General features: G+C 45.1%; 1 protein-coding gene across 1 annotated transcript; it reads left to right on the top strand.

The window, feature by feature from the left end:
- The first annotated feature begins 673 nt into the window (after positions 1-673).
- Positions 674-20,998, top strand: GXYLT2 (glucoside xylosyltransferase 2). Its single transcript, XM_040076582.2, has 7 exons — positions 674-849; positions 7,334-7,523; positions 7,709-7,840; positions 13,475-13,726; positions 14,666-14,789; positions 17,051-17,223; positions 17,817-20,998. The coding sequence occupies exons 1-7, from the start codon at positions 674-676 to the stop codon at positions 17,997-17,999; spliced, it is 1,230 nt and encodes a 409-aa protein (XP_039932516.1). The 3' UTR covers positions 18,000-20,998.
- Positions 20,999-21,895: the final 897 nt, after the last annotated feature.

Here is a 21,895-nt window from a genome sequence, read left to right on the forward strand (position 1 = left end):
AACTGACAGAATGAGAGGACACAGCCCCAGGCTGCGCCAAGGGGAATACAGGTTGGATATTAGGAAAAAGTCAGAAAGAGTGATGAAGTATTGGAATGGCCTGCCTGGGGAGGTGATGGAGTCACCATCCCTGGACGTGTTTAAAAAAAGACTGGATATGGCAGCGAGTTTAGTTTAGTTGAGGCGTTAAGGCTGGGTTGGACTCGATGATTCTGCCATCGTGCGATTCTGTCGAGACGAGCTTCCCCTTCTTCTCCTGATCACCTCGCTGTACACACTCACGCTCTCCCAGCGCTGCCCACCCGAGAAACCAAAGCCACCTCTGAGTATCGGCGGTCCGTGCCCGGCACTGCTCGCAGCACGCCGACACCCAGACCGCGTCCGGGCGGTGGCGGTGCCGGGCGGTGGCGGTGCCCGGCGGTGGCGGTGCCGGGCGGTGGCGGTGCCGGGCGGTGGCGGTGCCGGGCGGTGGCGGTGCCGGGCGGCTACTCCAGGCAGTACGGTAGGCGCGGCCCGCCCCGCCCCGTCCCGCCCCGCTCGGGCCGGGCCGTGCGGCCACGTCCCCGCTCGGGCCGGGCCGCGGCGATGCTGCCTGCGGGACGCTGCCGCGCGGCGCAGCTGGCCCGGCCGTGCCGCGGGGCGCACCCGGCCATGCGGCCGTGCTGAGCCGGCCATGCGGCGGCCCTGCAAGGTGGCGGCGGCCCTGCTGTGCCTGGCCGTGCTGCTGCTGCTCTATCTGCTGGCGGGCGGCGCGGCCCCGCCGCCCTCGCCCTCCGCGGCCGCCCGCCGCCCGCCGCGCCTCGGCCGGAGCCCCCCGAGGAGGAGCCCCGCGGGCGGCGGCGGCGCCAGGTAACGGGGGCGGCTCCGGCCCCGGCCCCTGCCCTCGGGAACCCCCCGCCGCCGTGGCCGTGCCCGGCCCCAGGCGTGTCCCGCCCGCCCCGCGGGGCCCCTCGGCGGTGTCGCTTCGGTGCCGCTTCTCTCTCCCAGATGTTCTTCCCCCGCCCGTGATGGGTGATGAGAGACCCCAGTGCGAGCCGCTGGGGTTCGCAAGTACGAACTTTTCCCTGCGTGTTTCCCCGGGGCAGCGTAGTTGGCGGAGATGCCACGAAAGGTTTTTTTTTTTCCCCCTGTGCCCGAGCCGGGGGGGTCCCTCCTCTGCGGGAGCAGGCTGTGGAATAGCGGCTTTTCCATTAGTTCTGGCCTTCTTTCGGAGGTGACGTGGGCACTGTGGTGCTCTCTGGAATGAGGGGCTGCTGTCACCTCGGGAGCTGCGCTCTGCGGTTTTTCCAGGGAAAAGGGAAGGCGGCGCGTCATTGCCTGTGGTGCCGGAGCGTTCCACACTGGCTAATTTTAAGCTTTCGAGCTTTTTGGTTGAAGGGTGTTTTTTGGTTTTTTTTTTTTTTTTTTTTTTAATGTAAATCAATTTATGTGTAAATTAGCAGAACTTTAAAGGTGTTTTTAAATTGCGGTGTGGTGTGTTTCCTCTCCCAGCATCTTATAGGCAGGGGATTTTTTAAAAAAACTTAATTAGTTGAGAAAGGGTAGCTTTCAGTTGGTGGGGGACTTGTTTTCCCCTTTGCATTCCAATTATATTATGGTCACTGTGACCTCATATATCTAATTAACTTGGTATGTCTTTGTGTCTCTGATTGGTGATTTCACAGAGATGTTCTGAATGAAGGACTATTCCTGTTTTTTGAGCTTTTACTCCTTAACTTATTAAAGCAGTTGGTTTCTCCCCAGCATTGTTACCCCACTGAATGCAGGAGATGTTTTCTGAGGCTGGGAGTGGGCCATGGGCAGAATTCAAATGCTGGTATTAAAGCAGGATTATTTCCATTAGCAACTGTACCTCCTGAAGTCATTTTTCTTTAAGGCATATCTCTGTGATTATCATGGAAATCAAGAACACTGAAGGAGGGAGCCCAGAAAGTATAGAACTGCCAGAGAGTGTAAACAACCATTCCACTTCAACGTGCTTTTCAGTGGCATCTTCATGTTTTACAATCTGACATTCTCTAACTTCTTGATTATTTGTTGACTTTGCAAGTCCTTTTTACAAGGTCTGCAGCACAACAGCAAAAAAAAAAAAAAAAGAAGAGGGAGGAATTTAGTATTCGGAGTGTGCATTTTCTTCAGAATTTTGTTTGTGGGGCTTGGTAGTTGGTTTTTTCCTCGTCATCCTGCACCATTTGCCCCAGCAGGAGTATATATGACTGAGAAACACAATTCTGTGGGTCCTGTTCAGCCATTTGCTGAAAGGTTCTGTGTTATGTTAGCTACTACTAAAATTTATTAAGGTGAGGGTATCCATAAAAAAATGTGGGGAGGGTGTGACCTCAGTGGTTCAGGTGGAGGCGATGCTTGCCTGGTTGGAAAGGAATCAGGTAGTGGGATCTGCTGGACTTAAAAAGCCTGAGCCAAGCTAAACTGAAAGCAGATTGTAAGAAACAGGCTATGATTATCATTTTAGTTCCTCCTTATGAGCAAAGGAACGTTATTTTTTTTTTTTAATTTGATGTGAGAGTTCCCACCTTATCTAACTGATTCATTCAGGATAATAACAAATCTGATTGGGACTGTTTAAGATCGTGTGAGGTGATTGCAGAGTAATGCTTGCACGAGGCTGCAGAATTGATTAACAGAACTTCAGTGAAGTTCTGTCTGTAAATGTAAAATGTTTAAATTCAGTTTTGTCAGGTTGGTTTGTCAGAGGATGCACGTTTTGGGCTCAGCGCAGAAACAAAGGCGTTACTTGGGATTTGTGTTTGCTTCATGAGAATCATGGTCTTGCAGGGAAGGTGAATTGTATTTTGGCTGGGATTTGTAATGTTGCTTTCTGTAGTCACATAATATCAGAAGACATCAGGTTTTAAGCTTTAAGAAGTGCAGAATTCTTTTAACATAAGATGATATACATAAAGCCTAGTGTAGGCACATGGCATTAGCTGGCCAGTGCTTCACAAACGTTAGCGACGGCATTCATGTGTCCTGCTTTGGTCATTAGATAGTTTTGACAAATCTAGGTAAGTTTCTGGTTGGCTTTGAAAACTTGATTTTTCATGGTGTTTTTATTGCTCGTTCCTGTTAGAAGTAGCAAGTCCTATGCCTTCACTAAGACGTTTTTATATAAAGAATTTAAATGCATGCCAAACCCATGTGTGGAAATTATGAAGAAGAAGGAGGATTGCTTTACATTTGAAGGGCAGATGCAACCATGCTCTCTATTAAACCAGCGTGGCAAGGCTGGGGAAGTGAAGCTTCACCAGCACATTTAGTTCCCTGAAAGTAACTTTTTCAATGCAAAGCGTCCCTTGCGTGGCAACCTGTCAAGATACGTTTTCTTTCTGTGCAGCCTGCGTGGACACACATGCAAGTTTGGCTTGAGTTTGATAAACGTGCTGAAACCCCAGGTATTTCATACTTGTTTCATAAGGAGCCCACCTCATAAAAGGAGAGAGAGACATCCGTTCTGGTTTTGAGTGGCTTTTTTTCCCTTTCTCTGCCTGGTAGGAGAAGGTTGAAACTTCAACCATTTTTGGATTGACAGCAGCTAAAGTTGGTTTTGTGCAACTGCTGCGAAGTGAGAAAGGTTGATTTAAAAACATCTGTATTTCAAAGCGTGCAAGAAAATGTGTTTCACATGACGGAGCTGTTGTCGGGAGGTTGACTCAGGGGTGGCTGTCAGGGAAGGAGCCTGTTCAGTGAATCACCAGTTTTGATACAACGCCTAAATCTACCCTTGTTTGTGCTGCACAAGTAAATGAGATCATAAGGGGAAGAAGGTTTCAAATATTAACAACTGTGTTGCATTTTGGAAGCGTCTGCATGCATTATCTTTCAGGAATAAATTTGAAGGCTTGAATAGATTAGCAGCCTCTGTAATGAGGTGGGAATGCATTATTTTGAATGGATTTGGATTGATTTAGACAGGTTTTGAGTTAATTATGTTTGAGACACTTTGGCTGTGACTAATAAGAAAATTACATGTCATCTAAACTTTAAGACCTAGGAATGCACACTGTTGTGCTTGAGCACTCAGGCTGCTCCTGATGTGTCAGTGCCTTTCTGAAAGAATTGTGTTCAGTAAATAAAATATGAGCGAGTAACTGGATGGGAGTTGCTCTGTATTGTTGGAAGGTCTTTGCTGTAAACATTTTATTGTGCTCCACCTTAGTGAGTTCAGTCTGCAGCCACTCCATGGGGATGTGTTCTGCAAGTATTTTGTGATGCCTTCTGGAGTGTTTAATCTTAGTTTGTGTATTTTTTCTTGTCAAATACATTAAACTTTAGGGCCCAGGTCTCTGCATTGCCTTCAGTGTGTTTAAACATTTCATTTAGGTTATAAAATCCAACTACAGACCGTTCATAACAGACAAGTTGAACTCTAAAGGCGTGAATGTAAATGTTAGGAAGAATTGGCTAACGATAATTGCATTACTCTGTGAATCTATGGGCTTTTTAATGTCTCGGGAGCCTCTTGAGGTAGGAAATCCTTAGAGCTGTAACAGCTGTTCCCATTTTTGAGGTAGGACAACTTGGCTGTGTCCTGCACGTCTTTAAGGGATGTCCTTTCGTGCAGCTGTTGTTCCTCCCTGTCCCTTGCATTCTCCTTGCCCTGGATGAGGTGCATGCATGAACAGGGCAGGGAAGGGCAGCTGGGATGTTCTTTGCCATCATCTGCTCGTTTGCCCCCCAGGCAGTTTGACTTTGCCTCTTCTACACCTGCCCCTTCTCAGGCTTCTGGATAATTGTTATTTTTTGAAGGCTAAGTTAAAATTGCAGTAAAGTGCATCCTGCTGTGGCACTGTTTTATTATTTCCCATTGCAGCTCACCTTTCTTTTCAGCTTCACCTTCTTTACGTACTTACAAAGAAGATGCAAAATATTGTGTCCCAAAATGCTTCTGTACCTCAGTGCTACTTCTCTCACTGGTTATTGCCCTCAGTGTCCCAGAGGAAGACTGATGTAGTTCAAATAGCTCCTTTTCCTGAGATTTTTATTCCAATTCAGGCCACCCCAGGCTGTTGAACCCCCTGCACTGTTGGCAGTTCCTCAGCTCTAAGGCTCAGCTTTGCCCTCCACGGTGTCTATGTTGGATGTCTGTTATTATCTCATCTCCTGTGGGCTTTCCAGGCATTCTGCTTTCACCAAGGATTCTGCTCAGTCTGTCCTTAGGAAGTGTTGTCTACACATTCTGGGTTTTTCACTGCAAAACAGCTGCATAACGCAGAGCTCACCGTGGCTAAAACTGCCCAGGAATGCTGAGTGCTTTGGTGGGGGGTTTTGAAACGTTACAATAAAGTGCAGGGTTTAGTCCCTCTCTCAGTGAATTCCATTGCCAGAAGCTGCATCAAAGCAGCTCCCAGCCTGTGCGTGGCTTGATTTAGAGACTCAGTTAAGGAGGAGCATTACACAGATAGGGAGAAGGGCGAAAAGGTGATCTGTGGGAGCAGCTAATTATTCACGGCAGTAATTCAGCGATTTTTACACTAATGGGTTGGAAAGTAAATACCACTTCACGTAGGTGTAATATTCCATTATTTATACACTGATGAAATTGGGGGTTAATTAAGACTACAGCAGAAGATTTTAAACCCTTAATGAAACGTGCTGCTTTGTATAGTCAGTGAAGTGCCTGGTGTTCCTTTACATACAGGTGGGTTACTCTGAAAGGTGCAACGCTTCTGTTACACAGAGCAGCGCTTCAGTGTCTGGGAAAAAACAATAACGGCTTAAAACTGTCATTTTTCTCTTTATTTAGAGCTTCTGTTTGTAGCATTAACTCCAGTGATTAATTGTGTGTAATTGTATGTGCTGAGCAGGGCTGGGATTGATGTCCTCTGCTCAGAGATATGTCCAGAGCAGGCAGTGATCTATGATTTGCCTTTTGAACTCTCCAGGAATGATTTTTGTGCCTGGGATTTAGTTGCTTGGTCAGCTCCATCCCATGTGATGGAGGTTAAGTGCCATCTGTGCTGGAATGTGGATACACCGTGGTGCAGGCATTCCTGGAGGATGCAATTTTTGCCTCTATTGCAGACGGGTAAAAAATGTTACAAAAGAAAGGTATTATAAAATACGAAATTAGGCCTTGCTCTGTTAAATTAATAGCTAGGCTGTCCCTTCTTTTAAGTGCAGCTAAGTAGTTTGCAAGTTCCCACGCAAAAACAATCTTGGGTATGAGGAGTTTAGCACCACAACCTATTCCTGGGTGAAAAACAGGAGCACCTGCAAAATATTAGATCTGTTCCATGAGAACCCACAAAGGAAAAATGTGAACGACCTGAATCTTAGCACGTACATACAAAGCACCTTATGACCAATAAATAAATAGTAAGAAAACTGCCTGGTGTTGCACATGAGGCCTGTGAAAACTGTACAAATTAAGTTATGTGAATAAAGAGTTGGCTTTTCCTGCATGAAGAAGATGGAGTCCCATATGATTTATTACGACATACCTCCACACTAAACACAGAACTAAAAGACTCTTTTCAAAAGGTCTTCAACTCCCCAGGAGAACCTGATTTTTCTGGCTAGCAGGAAGCTTCATTGTGCCTCTTACTGTGTTCCCTATATCTGGATGAAATGTATTTAAAGCCCACACAGGTGGGTGCTAAGTGAAAATCCCACACTTTGGCCCCTGGACTCTAGTCTGATTCATCTGGGATATGTGACTATATTTGTTTTCAAAATTCCCTATTTTAGCAAAACCTCAAGGATTCCATGGGGTGAAATGAAGAGCAGTCCTTTGAAACTCTGCCAGTGCCTTCAGGCCGGGATTAAGGCTTGCATCTTTAATAGCAAAATTAATTAACTGTTAGAACAGTTTACATATGGATGGAGTGTTGGTTTGTTTGTTTTTTTATAAAGTATGGATGTCTTCTTCCAGTCTAGCCATTATGGGCTTGGAAATGAAGTTGCTGGATGCAGTTGTGGGATCTGCATTGTGTTAGAAAGTTGGCTGGGTGGTTGTAACTCTGTTCTGGCTCACTGATCTCTGGGCTGGGGAAAGACCTGTTGTCTGGTTTAAAGTGCTGTGTGAAATTGGCTTTAACCGTGTCTGTAGCGCGGTGATTTTTGCAAACCCACAAACGTAGGAATAACAGAAAATAGCCTTTTTCTTTATGCTCTAATTTTATCACTATTGATCTGTACCATGGACAGAAATTACCATGCTATTTGCTTGTTCTGTAAATATCTAACCAGAAAACCCCCTGGTCTCTTACAAAATGGTGAAGAAAAAAACCCAACAACCCTGCTGCCTGTTAAAAAGGGATTCTTTTCATGTCTACCTCAGTAATTTTTTACATGCCTATCCCTGATTTTCCAGGAAGCCTGAAGAGCAGAAACATCCGAAGGAGCCCTCATCCTTGCAGTGCATGCATCTGGCAGTGGTGGCATGTGGGGACCGGCTGGAGGAGACGCTGATCATGCTGAAATCCGCGCTTCTCTTCAGCAACAGGAGGCTCTGCTTCCACATCTTTGCCGAGGATTCCCTTAAGCCTGGATTTGAGAAGAAGGTGAGTTTCTTTGTCATTTGGTAAATAAATAAATGAGTTAGTTACAAGTTGTAAATCTCTGAGAAGAGTGACGTTGACATCAACAAGTAGCAGCTGGGCACGTTGTTTACTGTGCACAGTTATAAATTCCTTATGCATGCATTTTATAACTGTGGTGTCTGATTTCCTCCCACCGTGTCTTTCAGTTAAAGGAGTGGCCTTCCTCATATACAAAGAAGTTTGAGTCCAACTTTTACCCAATAACCTTCTCAGTAGGAAATGCTCAGGAATGGAAAAAGTTATTCAAGCCATGTGCTGCCCAGCGCCTGTTTCTTCCGGTAAGGCACCTGGATTTCTGAGTAGGTTGCTTCAGGAAAAGGTTAATTCCACAGCAAGGAAGCTTTGCTGGTCTAATATTAAAACCGCTTTCAGGCTGAAACATCTGCTTAAAGATAATTTTAGTCTGTGCTTTAAGGCACTGTAAAAAAACAACACAGAAATCCAGCCTGGCTTTTTCCTGGCTAACAAAGGATGTGTGTTTCTGATTTGTTTCTGGTTCCACGAGCCTCTCAGGCTCTCCAGACTCCAGAGGGAGTGTGAGAGCTCTCTCCGGGCAGATCTTTTCGGGTAGATGCTGCGTGCTCTTTGTAAGTAACATTCTTGACAACGTGTTCTCTTTACCCACCATCTTCCTTTCCATATGTTAGCCCTTAAACTGATGCTCTCAGCATTCGCTTTTCCTTGAGTTTTACTTTTTTCCCAAGACTGTCAGAGTTGCCCTTAAGGTAATAACTCCAGTGTGTTTGAAGTTGGATTTCATACAAGAGCTTGGTGTATCCTGGACTTTTCAACTTCACTGAAATGTTGTATTATACTCAGTGTTGTAAACTTGGAGGGAAGGGAAGTGTTGATACCATTTTTGCATATCAGAAATGGAAAGGACGTTTGCATAAAGCAATTTCTGTGGAGCTGAGAACATCTATCAAAAAATATCTTGTGGGTTGCTGTTGATTGGGGTGACTCCAGTGAAGTGACAAGCCATTCACATGATCCAGATTTCTTCATCGCTGTCTTAGGAGTCGTGGGGAGGGATAAAGAAATCTTTCCCCTCTCAGATGGAAGCAATCAGGAGACAGCTGCATGTCCAGATACGTAGCCTGTGAATACATATGTGAGAAAATATGTGCTGTCAGCAGTTCTGCTGATCTGCCATTTCGGGGTGGACTATCAGCAGCACAAAGGCCAGATGGGCTGGAAGTAACTCCAGCTGCAGCAGGGATCCTCTCTCTCCTGACTAAATATCTGCATTACCTGGAAAATAATCCCTAAGCGTGAGCTTGTTCCATACAGAGTGTCAGGATCTCCTGGGTAAACGGAAATCTCCGTTCTTCTGTGATACTTTCTGTCATTTGGGGAGACTAATCATAGGAGTGAGTTAACTTTCATTTCTCTTCGCTGTTCTGATGACACAAGGGTTATGTGTTCATGCTGATTCCTTCAGGCTGGGCAGTGCTTTTACTGATTCCTTCTTGTCCCTCACACGTCACTCCAGTAACTTCTTTTAAGGAATATTAGCAGAATGAGGGGGCAGCTTGCACTGTAGATGCTTGTTCCTGCAGGGGCAGTTGCAAAATGCTGTGTGTGGCCAGGCTGAGCTTTATGGCTTTGTGTAGGAGGGGCTGTCCGAGAGGAGTTGCAGCTGACACGGAGTTGATGTGGGTACAATAAACAAGCTGTAGTCGTGGCTGAGGTGGCAAATGTCCTGTGGGACCCTCGAGCTTTTGTGCTCGAGTTCACAGGCTGACACAGCCTTGGGCTGTTTCTGGGTAATGCCAGCAATTTTGTTGGATTTTTGATGTTTGGTAACTGGGTTCTGATATTCCACTTGAACTGTCTGCACACAGTGGGAGCAGTGAGTTCCAAGTGTTACTATTTAGAGAGCTAGTTTGGCTTTTATTTTTAATAAATACCAGCAGAATATCAGTTGGGGTTTTTTAATCCTTCCCCATACTGAGTGGTTTTTCCCTGCAGCAGCATGAAATGTGCCTGGATTTAGAGAGGACCCCAGGAGAGCAGTGGTTATCATCTGTTTAGTTCTCAGTTGTGCAAATTGTCTTGCTCCTGATAATGCTAAGCCCGAGTGGAATGCGAGTCTTTGATTCACAAGTGCCTCTCCTGCCAAAGAAATCTCCTGTGCAGCACCAGCAGGCGTGTGAAAGTGGACAGGAGGGTCTGAGGAATGTGTTCGGGGAAAACTGGGTAAGAACCTTTCAGTGGTTTTACCCGGCGATGAAAGCAGGGCTGTGGGATGTGACCCTGCAATTTGCAGTACTGAACTGTTCTGTCAGGTTGAGGTGCACGCTCCCAACTTGTTGACTCTACTCAGGATGCTAAAGTATTAAGGAATCCTGCATTTTCAGAGGCATTCTGAGCCATCTGATCACATTTGCCGCTTAGATGCGAGGGATGTAGATGGAGCATCTGTGTGATCTCACAAGTCAATCTCTTGCTGCACTCTGCTGCAGTAAAACCATCCAGGGCATTTGCAGAGACACGGGGAGGAAGATGTCGATCTTTTTGTAAGCACAGAATGAAACTTTAAATGAAACTAGGAGGGCAGTGCTCTCAGCAGTCACTGGGAACCAGTTTGTGCTCCTGACATGGGTGTTAAGAGAGCAGGTGAGGAACATCCTCTGCTCCCAGGGATGTTGGTCCCTCAGGGCCGGCTGCAGCTGTCTCTGTGCTGCTCTTCTGGAGCTCTGAAAACAATCAGCTAAAGTATCCTGAAGTGCTTAAGGGATTTTTGGATGATTTTTGGATGAACATTTAGAGCCCTTCCCAAAACACTTAATCTACTTAAGAGCTTTTAATATAGATTAGCAACATCCCTGTGTTACAGCTTTCCTCTTGAGGGATGCTCAAGTATCCAGCCCAGTGGGAATAGATGCCAGGGCCTTATCTAGACAAAAGCCTCTGCTGTAACTTGAGTTAATCTCTTACTACAATGAGGTTTAGTAACTCAACTTTGTGGCACTGTTACTCTAGCATCAAGCTTAGTGATTTGTCCCTAATTTTGGATGAAGCTGTGCTAAGCTGCCACATGAGCCCTCACAAACCCTTAGGTAGCCCAGCTTCACAGTACACCAGCGTGTGTTTACTCAGGAGTGTGGTGTTCCTTGCCAACCTCGCTAACACAGGGAGAATCTATGGAGACAGAAGTTGTGAAATCAAATTAAAGATAATTGAGTATTTAAGTGAAGTGACAGGCTAAATATAGCCAGCTCTGTGCAGAACTTTTTGACAGATTTACTAAGAATACTCTGTATAGCTGCAGAAAAAAGGGGAAAAAAAATCACACTTTCAAGCTGTAAGTGCCTGCAGAGCAAGAGGAAGACAAGCAGAGCAAGCTCTGTTTATGGCCATCCCTTTCCAAAATCCCGGGCTGCCAGGTGTGTCTGCATGGTTTGTGTGAGCTCAGACCTCCAGACACAGCCTGGCAAAGCTCCTGCTCCAGGTCACTGCGTGTCAGCAGGTTCCTGCTCTGTGAGGAGCTCCTACAGCTGCAGTTGGTGAAATTAAATCCCCCCCTACCCAAGGCACAGCCAGGAGAGTTGTGAGCAATTCAAACTGACATCTGCAGCTTTTAAAGGAGTCTTAACACTCAACATATGAAAGTGGGAAGGGCTCAAAGGAGGTAGCACAGCTCTTTTTTTAGCCAGCTGGGTGTCACTGCAGGGCAACACCTTGGACACGGGAGAAAGAGGAATCTTTTAACCAGCAGAAAGGGGAGAGCATGTGAGTCCTGAGAGGAGGAGTAAAAGGTGGGGTCAGGTGCTGGTAGGCACCGCACAAAGAACTGAAATACCTGCTTGAATCTGTAGGAAAATTATTATAGTCCATAGACATCCACAGATTTTAATTTATTTGTGTGTTGAAAGCTGCTGAAAGATTCTATTTCTGCTGTCACTCCTGGCCAGGCTGTCACTTCTGCTTGGGAAGGGTGAGGAGGGTCTGTAGGCCCCTGTTAAACTTTCCCCTGAACTGGGGTAAGTTTTTCTTGCTGGAAAATGCCTCAAAAATCTTTAAAATCCCCCTTAAAAATCTTTCATGGTCTGCAGCGTGCTGTGGATCTACAGGCAAAGATCTAATAGCTTCTGCTCTGCTTGTATTCCAGTGCTACCTCCTGTGTCAGACTAAATTTGGGGGTGATTTTTCTCTTTTTAATGTCTTTTGATTTTATGTGACTTCATACAGCAGGTCCCTATGAATCAGGGCTCCTAGGTGCTGCAGAGTAATTAATACACAATACCCAGGCTATCATTAAACTTAAAACTTTTCTTCCTTTCAGACTGTCTTTCTGCTATTGATTTTATTTTATTCTTACAGTAGCTGTCTTTTTTTATTGGTTTGTTTTTTTAGTACTGGACTTGAGGATACGTAACATCTGCAAATATTTACTTTGTGCTCTTAGTGTAGTATTGAACTGGTTTTGTCACTTACTTACTGATACCTGCACAGGCAGGTTCGTGGGATTTTTGTGGGAAAGCGCTGTATTGCTATAATCCAGCAGAGAGATCTGGATTGTGTTGAATGTGTTTACTTAGAGTTTGTTGTAAGCATAAGTTTTGTTTAAAATGCAGAGACAGTTCCTTCTCCTGCTTGCCCTGTTCTGTAGGAAGAACATGTAGTTATCCTGTCAGAAATACAGGTCAGGGATTTGTTAAACTTGACTAAATGTCAGTCTGAATCCCAAAGTGTTCAGTCAGGTGAAAAATCTCATTTAAGTCTTTACTCACGGATTTGGCATCTGAGTGGATTCCTGTTGAGCATGCTTAGAGGTGATATTTTTCACCCACTTGTTGAAAATCCTAATGTTGGTTCACTCTATTTCACAGGCAGTCCTCAGTCACAATACATTAGAATTTACGTAAAACCCAATTTCTTTAGTAAAATTTCTTCTAACCTGCATAAATAGGGCAGTTTTTCATGAATGTCATTGCAGTTGGATGAGAGAGTGATTGTTGTGTTCCACATGGTGAAAATCCAAAGCCTTTTGGGTTTGATTTTCAAAGAAAGAGAGAGAAGTAAGTAGCGTTTTTGGCTAGACCGAAGTAAGAAAATTTCAGTCCTTCAGGAAATTTTGGACAGTTTTAGCAAATAATGAAGAAGAGCGACAAAACTGCATTTGCAAGTGGTGGTCTGCTGTAGGTAATGATCTTTATTACTTTACAAAAACTGAAGCACCAGGTCCTTTGTCCCACCGTGGATATTAATGAAGGAGTGTGTTAGGATTTGGGCAGCCACAAGGGGGAACCTGTGAAATGTCCTGGCTCTAATCTGCAGTTTACACCCTGACCTGACCGAGGGTACCGTCGTTGTTCCTCTCACAGGACCTGGTAACAGAGCTCAGAGTACGACCCGATAGGTTTTAATGTGATGTTTCTGTTTAACAACCCAATTTTGTTCTTCAGGGGAATGCACTTACGTTGGTAATCAATGGGGTTGTCTTAATTAATGTGAAACAGCTGCATATATTAATTATATATGAAGGTAAATCTAAATATTCTGGTCTCCTGGGTTACCCTTTCTGCCAGTGGAGAACACTGTATGCTTCACCCCTTATAGATCTTGAAAATAGCTCTGTACATTCATATTATTTGCATGTAATTTCTGAATAGGTACTAAGTAGTCCTTGTAGATATTTTTGGGAGCTTGGGGAATTGCTGCCTCATAAGGAGGTTACTGCAACCTCGGTGCTCTGGTAGCTGTTTTATTGTGCAGTTCTGAAAAAAAACCCAGAGCAAGCAACGAGCCCCTAATCTGATAACTGTTGCTCCTCTGTGTAATTACGTTTAGCTGATAAATCAATAACCTCCAAATTATCAGTTTAAAGTAAAAGTGCCTTTTGCTGACAATCTCCGTGTTTGCCGTCTCTCCGGTTTGTTTTCCATCCCGCTGCGCAAACCCCGAAGGTGATTTTAAAGGATGTGGATTCCCTGCTGTACGTGGACACTGATGTGCTCTTCCTGAGGCCCATCGATGACATCTGGCACCTCCTGCGAGAGTTCAACTCCACCCAGCTGGCTGCCATGGCCCCCGAGCACGAGATCCCCAAGATCGGCTGGTACAGCCGCTTCGCCCGTCACCCTTACTACGGCGCCACCGGCGTCAACTCCGGCGTGATGCTGATGAATTTGACACGGATCCGCAGCACTCAGTTCAAGGTGAGAACAGGAAGCTCAGGGTTGGCACTCAGGGTGTGTTTTTCACATCTGGGAAAGCCGAGCGTAAAATTGCATCAGGTTCGTAATACAGAGAGTCAGAGAAATACGGGATGTGTATAGTCGAATACTAAAAGCTGTTGTGAATGCGGTTATTAAAATAAATGAAATTTCCTCGAGGCTGGAGCAGTGAGAATTTGCAGCTGAAGCAGTCTGGTAGCAGTGTTAAAAATGGCTTCCCCAACTTCTTACATTTCCCTGAAAAGATACGTGAAAGAACAAACTCGAAGATCTTCAGTGTAGTCGCTGTGTTGTTTTTAAAATTGGAAAGCTTGATGTGAATGCCCAGAGGAACTGGTGATTTTTGAATCTGTTGTGAATAGACTTTTGCATCCTGCTGCAGATGAGTGACTCTGTGAACTGGTGTAAGTGAGAAGGGAACATTTTCACAGATCTGTGTCGTTGAGCACATATTCTGTAATCACTAAAACTTTGCTTACCCCAGGTGGCTCCTCAGGCAATGCCGGGGGTTTCCCTGCATTGTTAAGGAACAGCTGGAGGGAAAAAAAAAAAGCCCAAACATTCCTCTTACTACAGTAATTCCCAGGGAAGATGATCTTTAGTCTGTAATTTTCCTTGCTTTTATATCTTGGTTTTCAACTTGCCACTTTTTCGCTTTTTTCCCCTCGTGTTACTTGGAATAGGAAGATAGTGAATAGCAGGAGCTGGCATCAGAGCTGGGCCTGGGAGACTTTGTTTTCCTGTTTAGATAAACACAGTGGATTCTGCTGTTACAGCCCTGTCCAGGTCTAACATTTCCTGGCAGTTTTTCATTTTTCACCTGGGTGTCCAGCATGGCTTAGCAGAACTTAGAGATTTGAGTCAGATGCCTCAGCACTGATGATGATATTAACCCCTTGCTTCTGTTTTCCTGCCCTGCAGAACAGCTTGGTACCAGGTGGCTTGACTTGGGAGGAAATGTTATATCCCTTGTACCAGAAGTACAAAAATTACATCACGTGGGGAGACCAGGATTTGCTAAATATCATTTTTTACTTTAACCCAGGTAAGGAATGATTCTCAGAGTCATCGTTCTCTATGTTGAGAAAATACCTTGAGCTTGATTTCTTTTTTAAACTGCTATTTTTTATTTCTAATATGCATAAATACTCTGATGTGGAGTTACTGTGTAACTGCATCCTCAAAGGATTTATGACCTATGAAAATATTTCTGATGTTGCTGCAGGTAATGGGGCTTGGACTTGGTTCCATTGAATATGTAAATCTGTTTTCTGGAGATTTGAGAAAATATTGAGGTATAAAATTAATGAAGTGAAGGGATGAAGTTCATGTCATCTGTGTGCTTCAGGGTGTCACTGGACCAGGGTGTAGCTGCAAAAATGTTTCTGTTTCAGATATTTATCTGAATGTGAAAGTGCCAGACTTTCTGCAAAGCTAAGCCCCATTTTCTGAAATTCAGCTGGCTTGTGATACTTATGCAAATAAGTAACAAAGCTGATATAGGCAGAAAGTGCACACAGCCATTGGAATGTCTCATCTAAAGCAGCTTCCAGCCTCTGAGCTGAGTGACCCAGCCTCAGCAGGCATCAGATGATGTCATCGACGTCCTGCTGGTGAGAAATGCAGGGATTTAAACACTGGAGCATAGCACACGCTTCCCAGAGAAGCTGAGAACCTTATTTTATGCTTCTAACTGGATGCTGAGTATCCATCCCTACTGCTTCTGCTGGTTTCCTATGTGACCTCGTCACCTCCAGTGATCTTAAGAGTAAAACAAGTTTGGAATTATCCTTCTTTATTCTGCTCCCTTTTCTTTTTCTCTAAGGACTCCCATGGTAGGTAATTGGATATACCCAAATCCAGGCAGACTGCTGGAGTGAGGAGAAGCAAAGCAAACAGCAAACATGTGTTTATTGCAGACAGATGTCAAACATCAGTGTCACTGGGACACCACAGATTACCCCCAGTCCTAGGGAAAAATAGAATCAATATCCAAAAAGAAACAAATGTTATGGGAGTGTGGTCTCCTGGAGAAAGAAGAAGATGGAGCCAGATTAGTTGTGAAGTCAGACACAAGCTGTTCACTGAGGCGTGCAGCAAAAAACTAAAGGTTGCAAAAATACTTCAATATTGTGATGAGTGTTCTCTCTAAAAGCCACGTGTGGGGACTCTTCTGCTCCTCAGTGTGTCCTTTCCTCGGAGCTGGTAAAGGATTTTTATGAATTGCATAATATCAGACTGCTCAAGAAAAGAAAACAAAAGAACTGCATACAATTAACACAGAAAACTGGGCTTTCTGGGGTCTTAAGGTCCGGATTGTTGAGAATTGGCCAAGACTGCTGCAGGTGCCTTTTTACAGATGTGGGTTAAAAGCACAGAGAGCTGTTACCCAGGCCTGAGGAGCTGCTGCCTTTGCCTCTCTCCAAAGACTGCTCTTCCTTCCTGGAGAACTCTGCTTGAGAGGCCTTAGGGGAAGAAAAGGTCAGAAAGTTTTTCTCCTGCTTTTCAAGAATCACACGGCACCAGCTGCAGGCTTCCCAGGAAGCTGGGAAAAGCCAAGGGAAGAATTCAATCTTCAGTGCTTCTGCCATGCTCTGCTGGCACCAGCCCTGATTGATTGTTCCCCAGGGCCGAGGCAGAAAGGTTGCAGGGGCTGGAGTGATTTATGACAAGCAGATTGCAAGCACTGTGTGCACAGAGTTTAAAAAAAAAAAAATCACCAGGAGAAAGGGAATTATGGGCCTTTTTGAGAAATTAGGCTCATCTCTAAATAACCTAGACCTGTGAAATTAATGGATGTTGACTCTTTGGAGGGCTGTGGATAAAATACACCACCCCTTATGCTCTGCTGTGTAACAAATTGTCGTGACCTCTGTGACAGCTTCAGCAGCAAACACTGGATATACTCTGTGAGTTTTCCTATGCTGGCTCCAGGAGGAGTTGGGATTTTTCCTAACTCTGTGTGCTTCCCCTGTCGTTCCTGTCACTCCAAAAACTCCTTCCTATGGCAGAAGGCGCTGGACAGTGCCACCTGCTGTGTACTCTCTGGTTTGATTCTTCCTCTTCAGCTTTCTGAAGGGCTCCCTTGGGTTGTGCTGGGTCCCAGATTTTGTCTCCTCCTGTCTGTTCAGGACCAGCAGCTGGGGAGCGTGGTCACCCACCAGGGAGGGAGGCGTCTCTGTCGGGGACGCTTGCAAAAGATGTAACTGAATATTCCCTGATCAACAGCCCCAGGCTGGTTTAATTTGTTGTACCTCTTGTCTGACACGTCTCCTCTCCTTCCCCGTGCCCTGCTGGCGTGGGCAGAGTGTCTGTACGTGTTCCCCTGCCAGTGGAACTACCGGCCCGACCACTGCATGTACGGCAGCAACTGCAGGGGGGCGGAGGAGGAGGGGGTCTCCATCCTGCACGGCAACAGAGGAGTGTTCCACGATGACAAGCAGCCCACCTTCAAGGCCCTCTACGAGGTGATCCGGGATGTAAGTGCTCGTCGTGTCCCGGGGTGGATTCCTGCTTCACTTGGATTGCTCTGCTGGGGATCAGCCTGGGAAGTTGTGTTGGTATAAAACCCACCAGACGAAAAGGAATGTGGTTGTTTCGGCCTCTCGTGCGTTTGAGGTGGTTTAAGTGTTTCACCTTTGTGTTACAGTAATCAAAAAGGCTGATAAACTGCTTTTCTGTAATACTGAAGGTAGAAAAAAGATGCTGGAGTGGAGTTTGTCATGCTGGGGCTGCAGCTCTGGTCCATAAATTCCCAGGGAAAGTTTGTCCTCCCTCAGCACCTCAAGCCTCCAGGCACATGGAGGGCAGAAGCTTGTCTACAGACACAGATGCCTGTTTCCACTTGGGATGTGTGCACAGCTCTGCTTGCCAAAACCCTTACATTAATAAAGTTTCCTTACATTAATAAAGTTCCTGCCAGTGCACACTCTCAGGCAGGCAGGGTGTGAAGTGATGGGGTTGGTGGCACTTGGCAGGTGAGGGACAAGACATTCCCTACCTGTGGAAGGTTTTCTCTTACAGATTCCACAACCAGTGAAAACTAAAAATTCTTTTTTTTTCTTTTCCTTAGTTTCCATTTGAAGACAATCTCTTCCAGTCCTTGTACTACCCTCTGCAGTCGAAGTTTCTGGATACAGTGCACACTTTGTGTGGGAGAATTCCACAAGTATTTTTGAAGCAAATTGAGAAAACTATGAAGAAGGTGTATGAAAATCGTGTCATTGTGTACTTGGGGGCCAACCACAGATACTAGCTGTAGTTCTCTTCTTACACGGAAGTTTTAAGTCTTGTACTGCATTTCATGAAGGATATAAAGGAAGAATATGAACTCTTTTATTGAAACCCAGAATTAAAATACTTCATTTTCTAATAACCCTTGAAATTACAAGAAGCAGGAAATCCTAGAAGCCTAATGAGGTTGTTGCTGAGAACAGCAGGAGAATCCTTTCTTCGTGGAGTACAGCTGTGGCCTGCCTCCCCAGTCCCTTACAGTTTAGGAAGGTACTCTCTGGCTTGGTAATGTGAGTTGTATTAGGCACAGTCCAAGACTTTTGTCAATGAAGAGTACAAACCCAGGTACTGTTGATCCATTTTCCTCTTTAAGTGCTATTCCCTGCACAGTAACAGCAATATTCCGCTGCCAGTTTTCCATCCCTGCCTTGGGAGATGGCCAGTGCTGCCCCTCACTCCCTTCTCCTGCACAGAAATGTATTTCTGCCTGGCACTTCCATTTCTGGGATCACAGAACCACAGAATTCTAGAATGGTTTGGGTTGGAAGGGACCATCATGGATATCTTGTTCCACACCCTGCCATGGGCCAGGACACCTTCCACTAGACCAGTTTACTCCAGACCTGTCCAACCTGGCCTTGAACACTTCCAGGGATGGGGAAGTTGAGATCTTTATGGTGGGATCGTAATGAATAGCCTCAAAGTGGAAGAGGATACAAAATGGCTTTGATGTTTATTTAAAATACTTCATTTGGCTTAAATTCCAAAGCATGATCATCATCTCGTGATATGCACAAAGAGCTTATTTAAATTGCAGTAGCTGAAAGGTGCTTGGGAGCATTCCCTGGGGAACTGGAAGTGAGGACACTCCTACAGAGCAGCGATCCAAGAGCAGACTCACTCCTAAAGAGCAGTGATCCAGGAGCAGACTCCCAGAGGGCATTTTCTAGGTGTAAGCCCCAAGGGTGTGTGTAGGAGTGCTTCAAGGAAGCAGCAGAGAAAATGATCTCACTTTTCAAGTCTGTTCAGCAGAAGACATCAGCCGTGACTCGGAACTGCTCACTTTTGTATCTAACAGGCAAAGTAGGAGTGAGGTGAGCAGGGTGAGATAATGAAGCCTTCCCCTAATGAGAGGAAAAACTGGCACAGATGGGATACTCTGTACATGTATCATACATTTCTTAGAGAGACGAGGTTGGGGACTGTGGATGAGGGAAAGGTGTTCCCAAAGTTAAAACAGGATTTGTGAGGAGTTGCAGCTTAGGGCTTTCTCCCCTATCCAGTCAGGAATAATGCAGGGTTTCATAAGAAAACAGACTCCAGGAGCTTCCCTTTTATCTCGCACATTTCTCTCCTTGTGTGGCAGTTCCTGAGAGGAGGGAAAACATGACCAGGCTGCCAGATAAGAGCCTGTGCACGGGATGGAGTTTCAAGAAGCTCTTCCCAAACCCTGGAGCGTGAGAGTGTCTGTGACACAGTCTGGCAGAGAGAGCAGGGCTGCAGGCAAGGGAGTGGTGGGACAGGGACTTGGAGCAAGGGACAGCAGAACTTCCAAACCTTCCAGCATGACAGGAACAGAAACCCTGTTTGCCCCCCTGCTGCAAATCCTAATCACAGTTTGATTAAACAATGTGTTTTGAGTCCAGCCCTTATCTCGCAGTGTTTGCCACTTGAGTGTAAATTGACATCTGAAGGACAGAGGCAGCTTGACCGTGGTGATTGAAAGCCTGGGACCCAGTAAGTCATTTAAACTTGAGCAGAGATGCCTTTCCAAATTGCCTTAGGATTTTCTATTTCAGCTGAAGTTTCAGTTGCCAATTTAAACAAGAGTACACTTCTACTTACTGAGACAAGTTTGAAATGTAACCCAAATGAGCATTGAAGATTTCAGAACCAGAAGGCAGAGAAAAGAAGGTAAAGCTGCTGATTTAAAAAGTTTAAAACAATGTATGACAGGTAAACCTTTAGGCCAGCAGTTCTGAGAGCTTGTATAAAGTATTAGCTTGCTTTTGGTCTTTATTTTCAAGTATCAGGGTAAAGCTGACACGGGTCTAAGGAGGCTGGTGGAGCTGCATGCTGGGCAGGCTGAATTCCTGATTTCCATGGTGTCTCCAAGCCACAGAAGGCTGCAGAGCAAAGTCTTGCTGCCCAGACAGTTGCAGCCCCAGTGCTGAGGCTCTGGAGTCTCGGAGGCTGTGGTTGTGTAAGCTGTGATTCAGCAGAACCCTGCAACTATGGGCACATTCAAATGAAGGAGTGGAATTCATTACAAAACAAAGGCATTATTGCATATGAACTGATTAGAGATTAAAGCAGTGCTTTTTATGTTCACAGGAGGTGCTACGTTGTGTTTAGAAAGAACTGAGTTATGTTCTCAACAGCTATTAAATATATGAAGTATTTGCTTTAACATGAAGACTCTTGTTAATATAATATCAGCTGGCAGGAAAATTGGGGGAGGTTTTCCCCCCTGCTGGGGCTTTTTCTGAGGAAAAATAGCAATAATTTGAGCTCTCCAAAGTGTTTTAAAACAATTATGTAACTTTGTTTTTTGTTGTTGTTAGAATTCTTAATTTATATTTCACTACAGCTTCCAAGACCATGTTATATTTTAGTTTTAACAGTAGTTGATTGTAATATTCATCTTTGAAACCAGTTTTAATTCATTTCGTATTTCATACTTGTGGCTAATTCCATGTTAATTAGCCTTCATTTATCTTAATAATGGGATGTGTAAATACTTACAAAGACTTTATGTCCTCATTTCCCCTTCCTCTCCTGTGTTTTTAGTTATTTCCAATGGTATAAGGGATCGAGCTCACCAGCATTTTGCTTACAGGGGAAGGAAACTGCTCATGTGTGTGCGTGTGTGTGTAAAAAATGTCCCTTTTCTCTGTCACTGAATTGCTTGTGGATTTTTCTTTGACAAGTGCACTGATTGTTACAGCTCCCAAGGAGGCTGAGCAGTGCATTTCTGGGTTGAGGACGATCCTTTAGCTGTACAATACAAATAAATGACATTTTCAGCAAGCTCTGTAATTTGTTGGCTTTCTTTTAAATACAAGATTTTGTGCTGGTCTGGTCGGGATAGAGTTTTGTAGGTGTGATTTTATCGTGTGTGTACACAGGGTTTGACAGCAGGGAACACAGATAAATGTTCCTCTTTTACAGTTTTACTGTAGTCAGGAGTCTGATATTGGATATAAAGAGACAAACGCATTTAACTTTCCCCAAAGTGCTCGTGTGTCATGCTGCAGCTCCCGTTGTGTTACGGTGAGCATAGATCAGAACCTTCTCTCCAAGGAAACTGGAGTTTTATCTTTTACTCTTTACTGTTTCTCCGTTATGTTTCACTCCTTGGAGGTCATTTAGCATCATTTCCCCTCCCTCCTCCTTGTATGCATTTTTTGACATTCTTGTACGGTCACTGCTGTGCTGTCCTTGCTTGTGACATCTCTGTGTGACAGAAGCTCCTGGGCTGTCTCTTCAGCCAAACCCTGGTGCTGACACCGTTCCCAGCTGGGTGACGGGTTGGGCTCAGCCTCAGCTCTCTGAAGTCGAAATTAGAATAAGGCTGTCACTGACATGGGTGGGCAGAGGTGGGCCAGCTGTAAAACAGCAGCCTGTGTGTGGGTTCTGGGAAGGCTGTGAGTGTGTGGGGCGTGTTACACGCTCACTGTCACACTGCTCGGTGATCCAAAGTGGCAAACGTGGCTCCAGCCAGTATTGCTGTGGGGAGGAGAGACATTTCCCAAGCTGGGAATAAAATACCACTACCTGGAAAAAATAAATCTTGACACTTTATCGACTGTCAGAGAATCTTTTTGTCCTCTCCATCAGGTACAATAAAATGTGGTGGTAGGAAATTGTGAGCACCCCTCCAGAGGTCAGATGGGATGGGACAGTCACTAGGATCAT

The sequence above is a fragment of the Hirundo rustica genome, chromosome 12, assembly GCF_015227805.2.
Source record: "Hirundo rustica isolate bHirRus1 chromosome 12, bHirRus1.pri.v3, whole genome shotgun sequence".
NCBI lineage: Eukaryota > Metazoa > Chordata > Aves > Passeriformes > Hirundinidae > Hirundo > Hirundo rustica.

Coding starts and splice junctions, on each gene's coding strand:
- GXYLT2 (XM_040076582.2), top strand. CDS start 674: ATGCGGCGGCCCTGCAAGGTGGCGGCGGCCCTGCTGTGCCTGGCCGTG. Junction 14,790..17,050: donor CATTTTTTACTTTAACCCAG/GTAAGGAATGAT, acceptor TGGCGTGGGCAG/AGTGTCTGTACGTGTTCCCC. Junction 17,224..17,816: donor TCTACGAGGTGATCCGGGAT/GTAAGTGCTCGT, acceptor TCTTTTCCTTAG/TTTCCATTTGAAGACAATCT.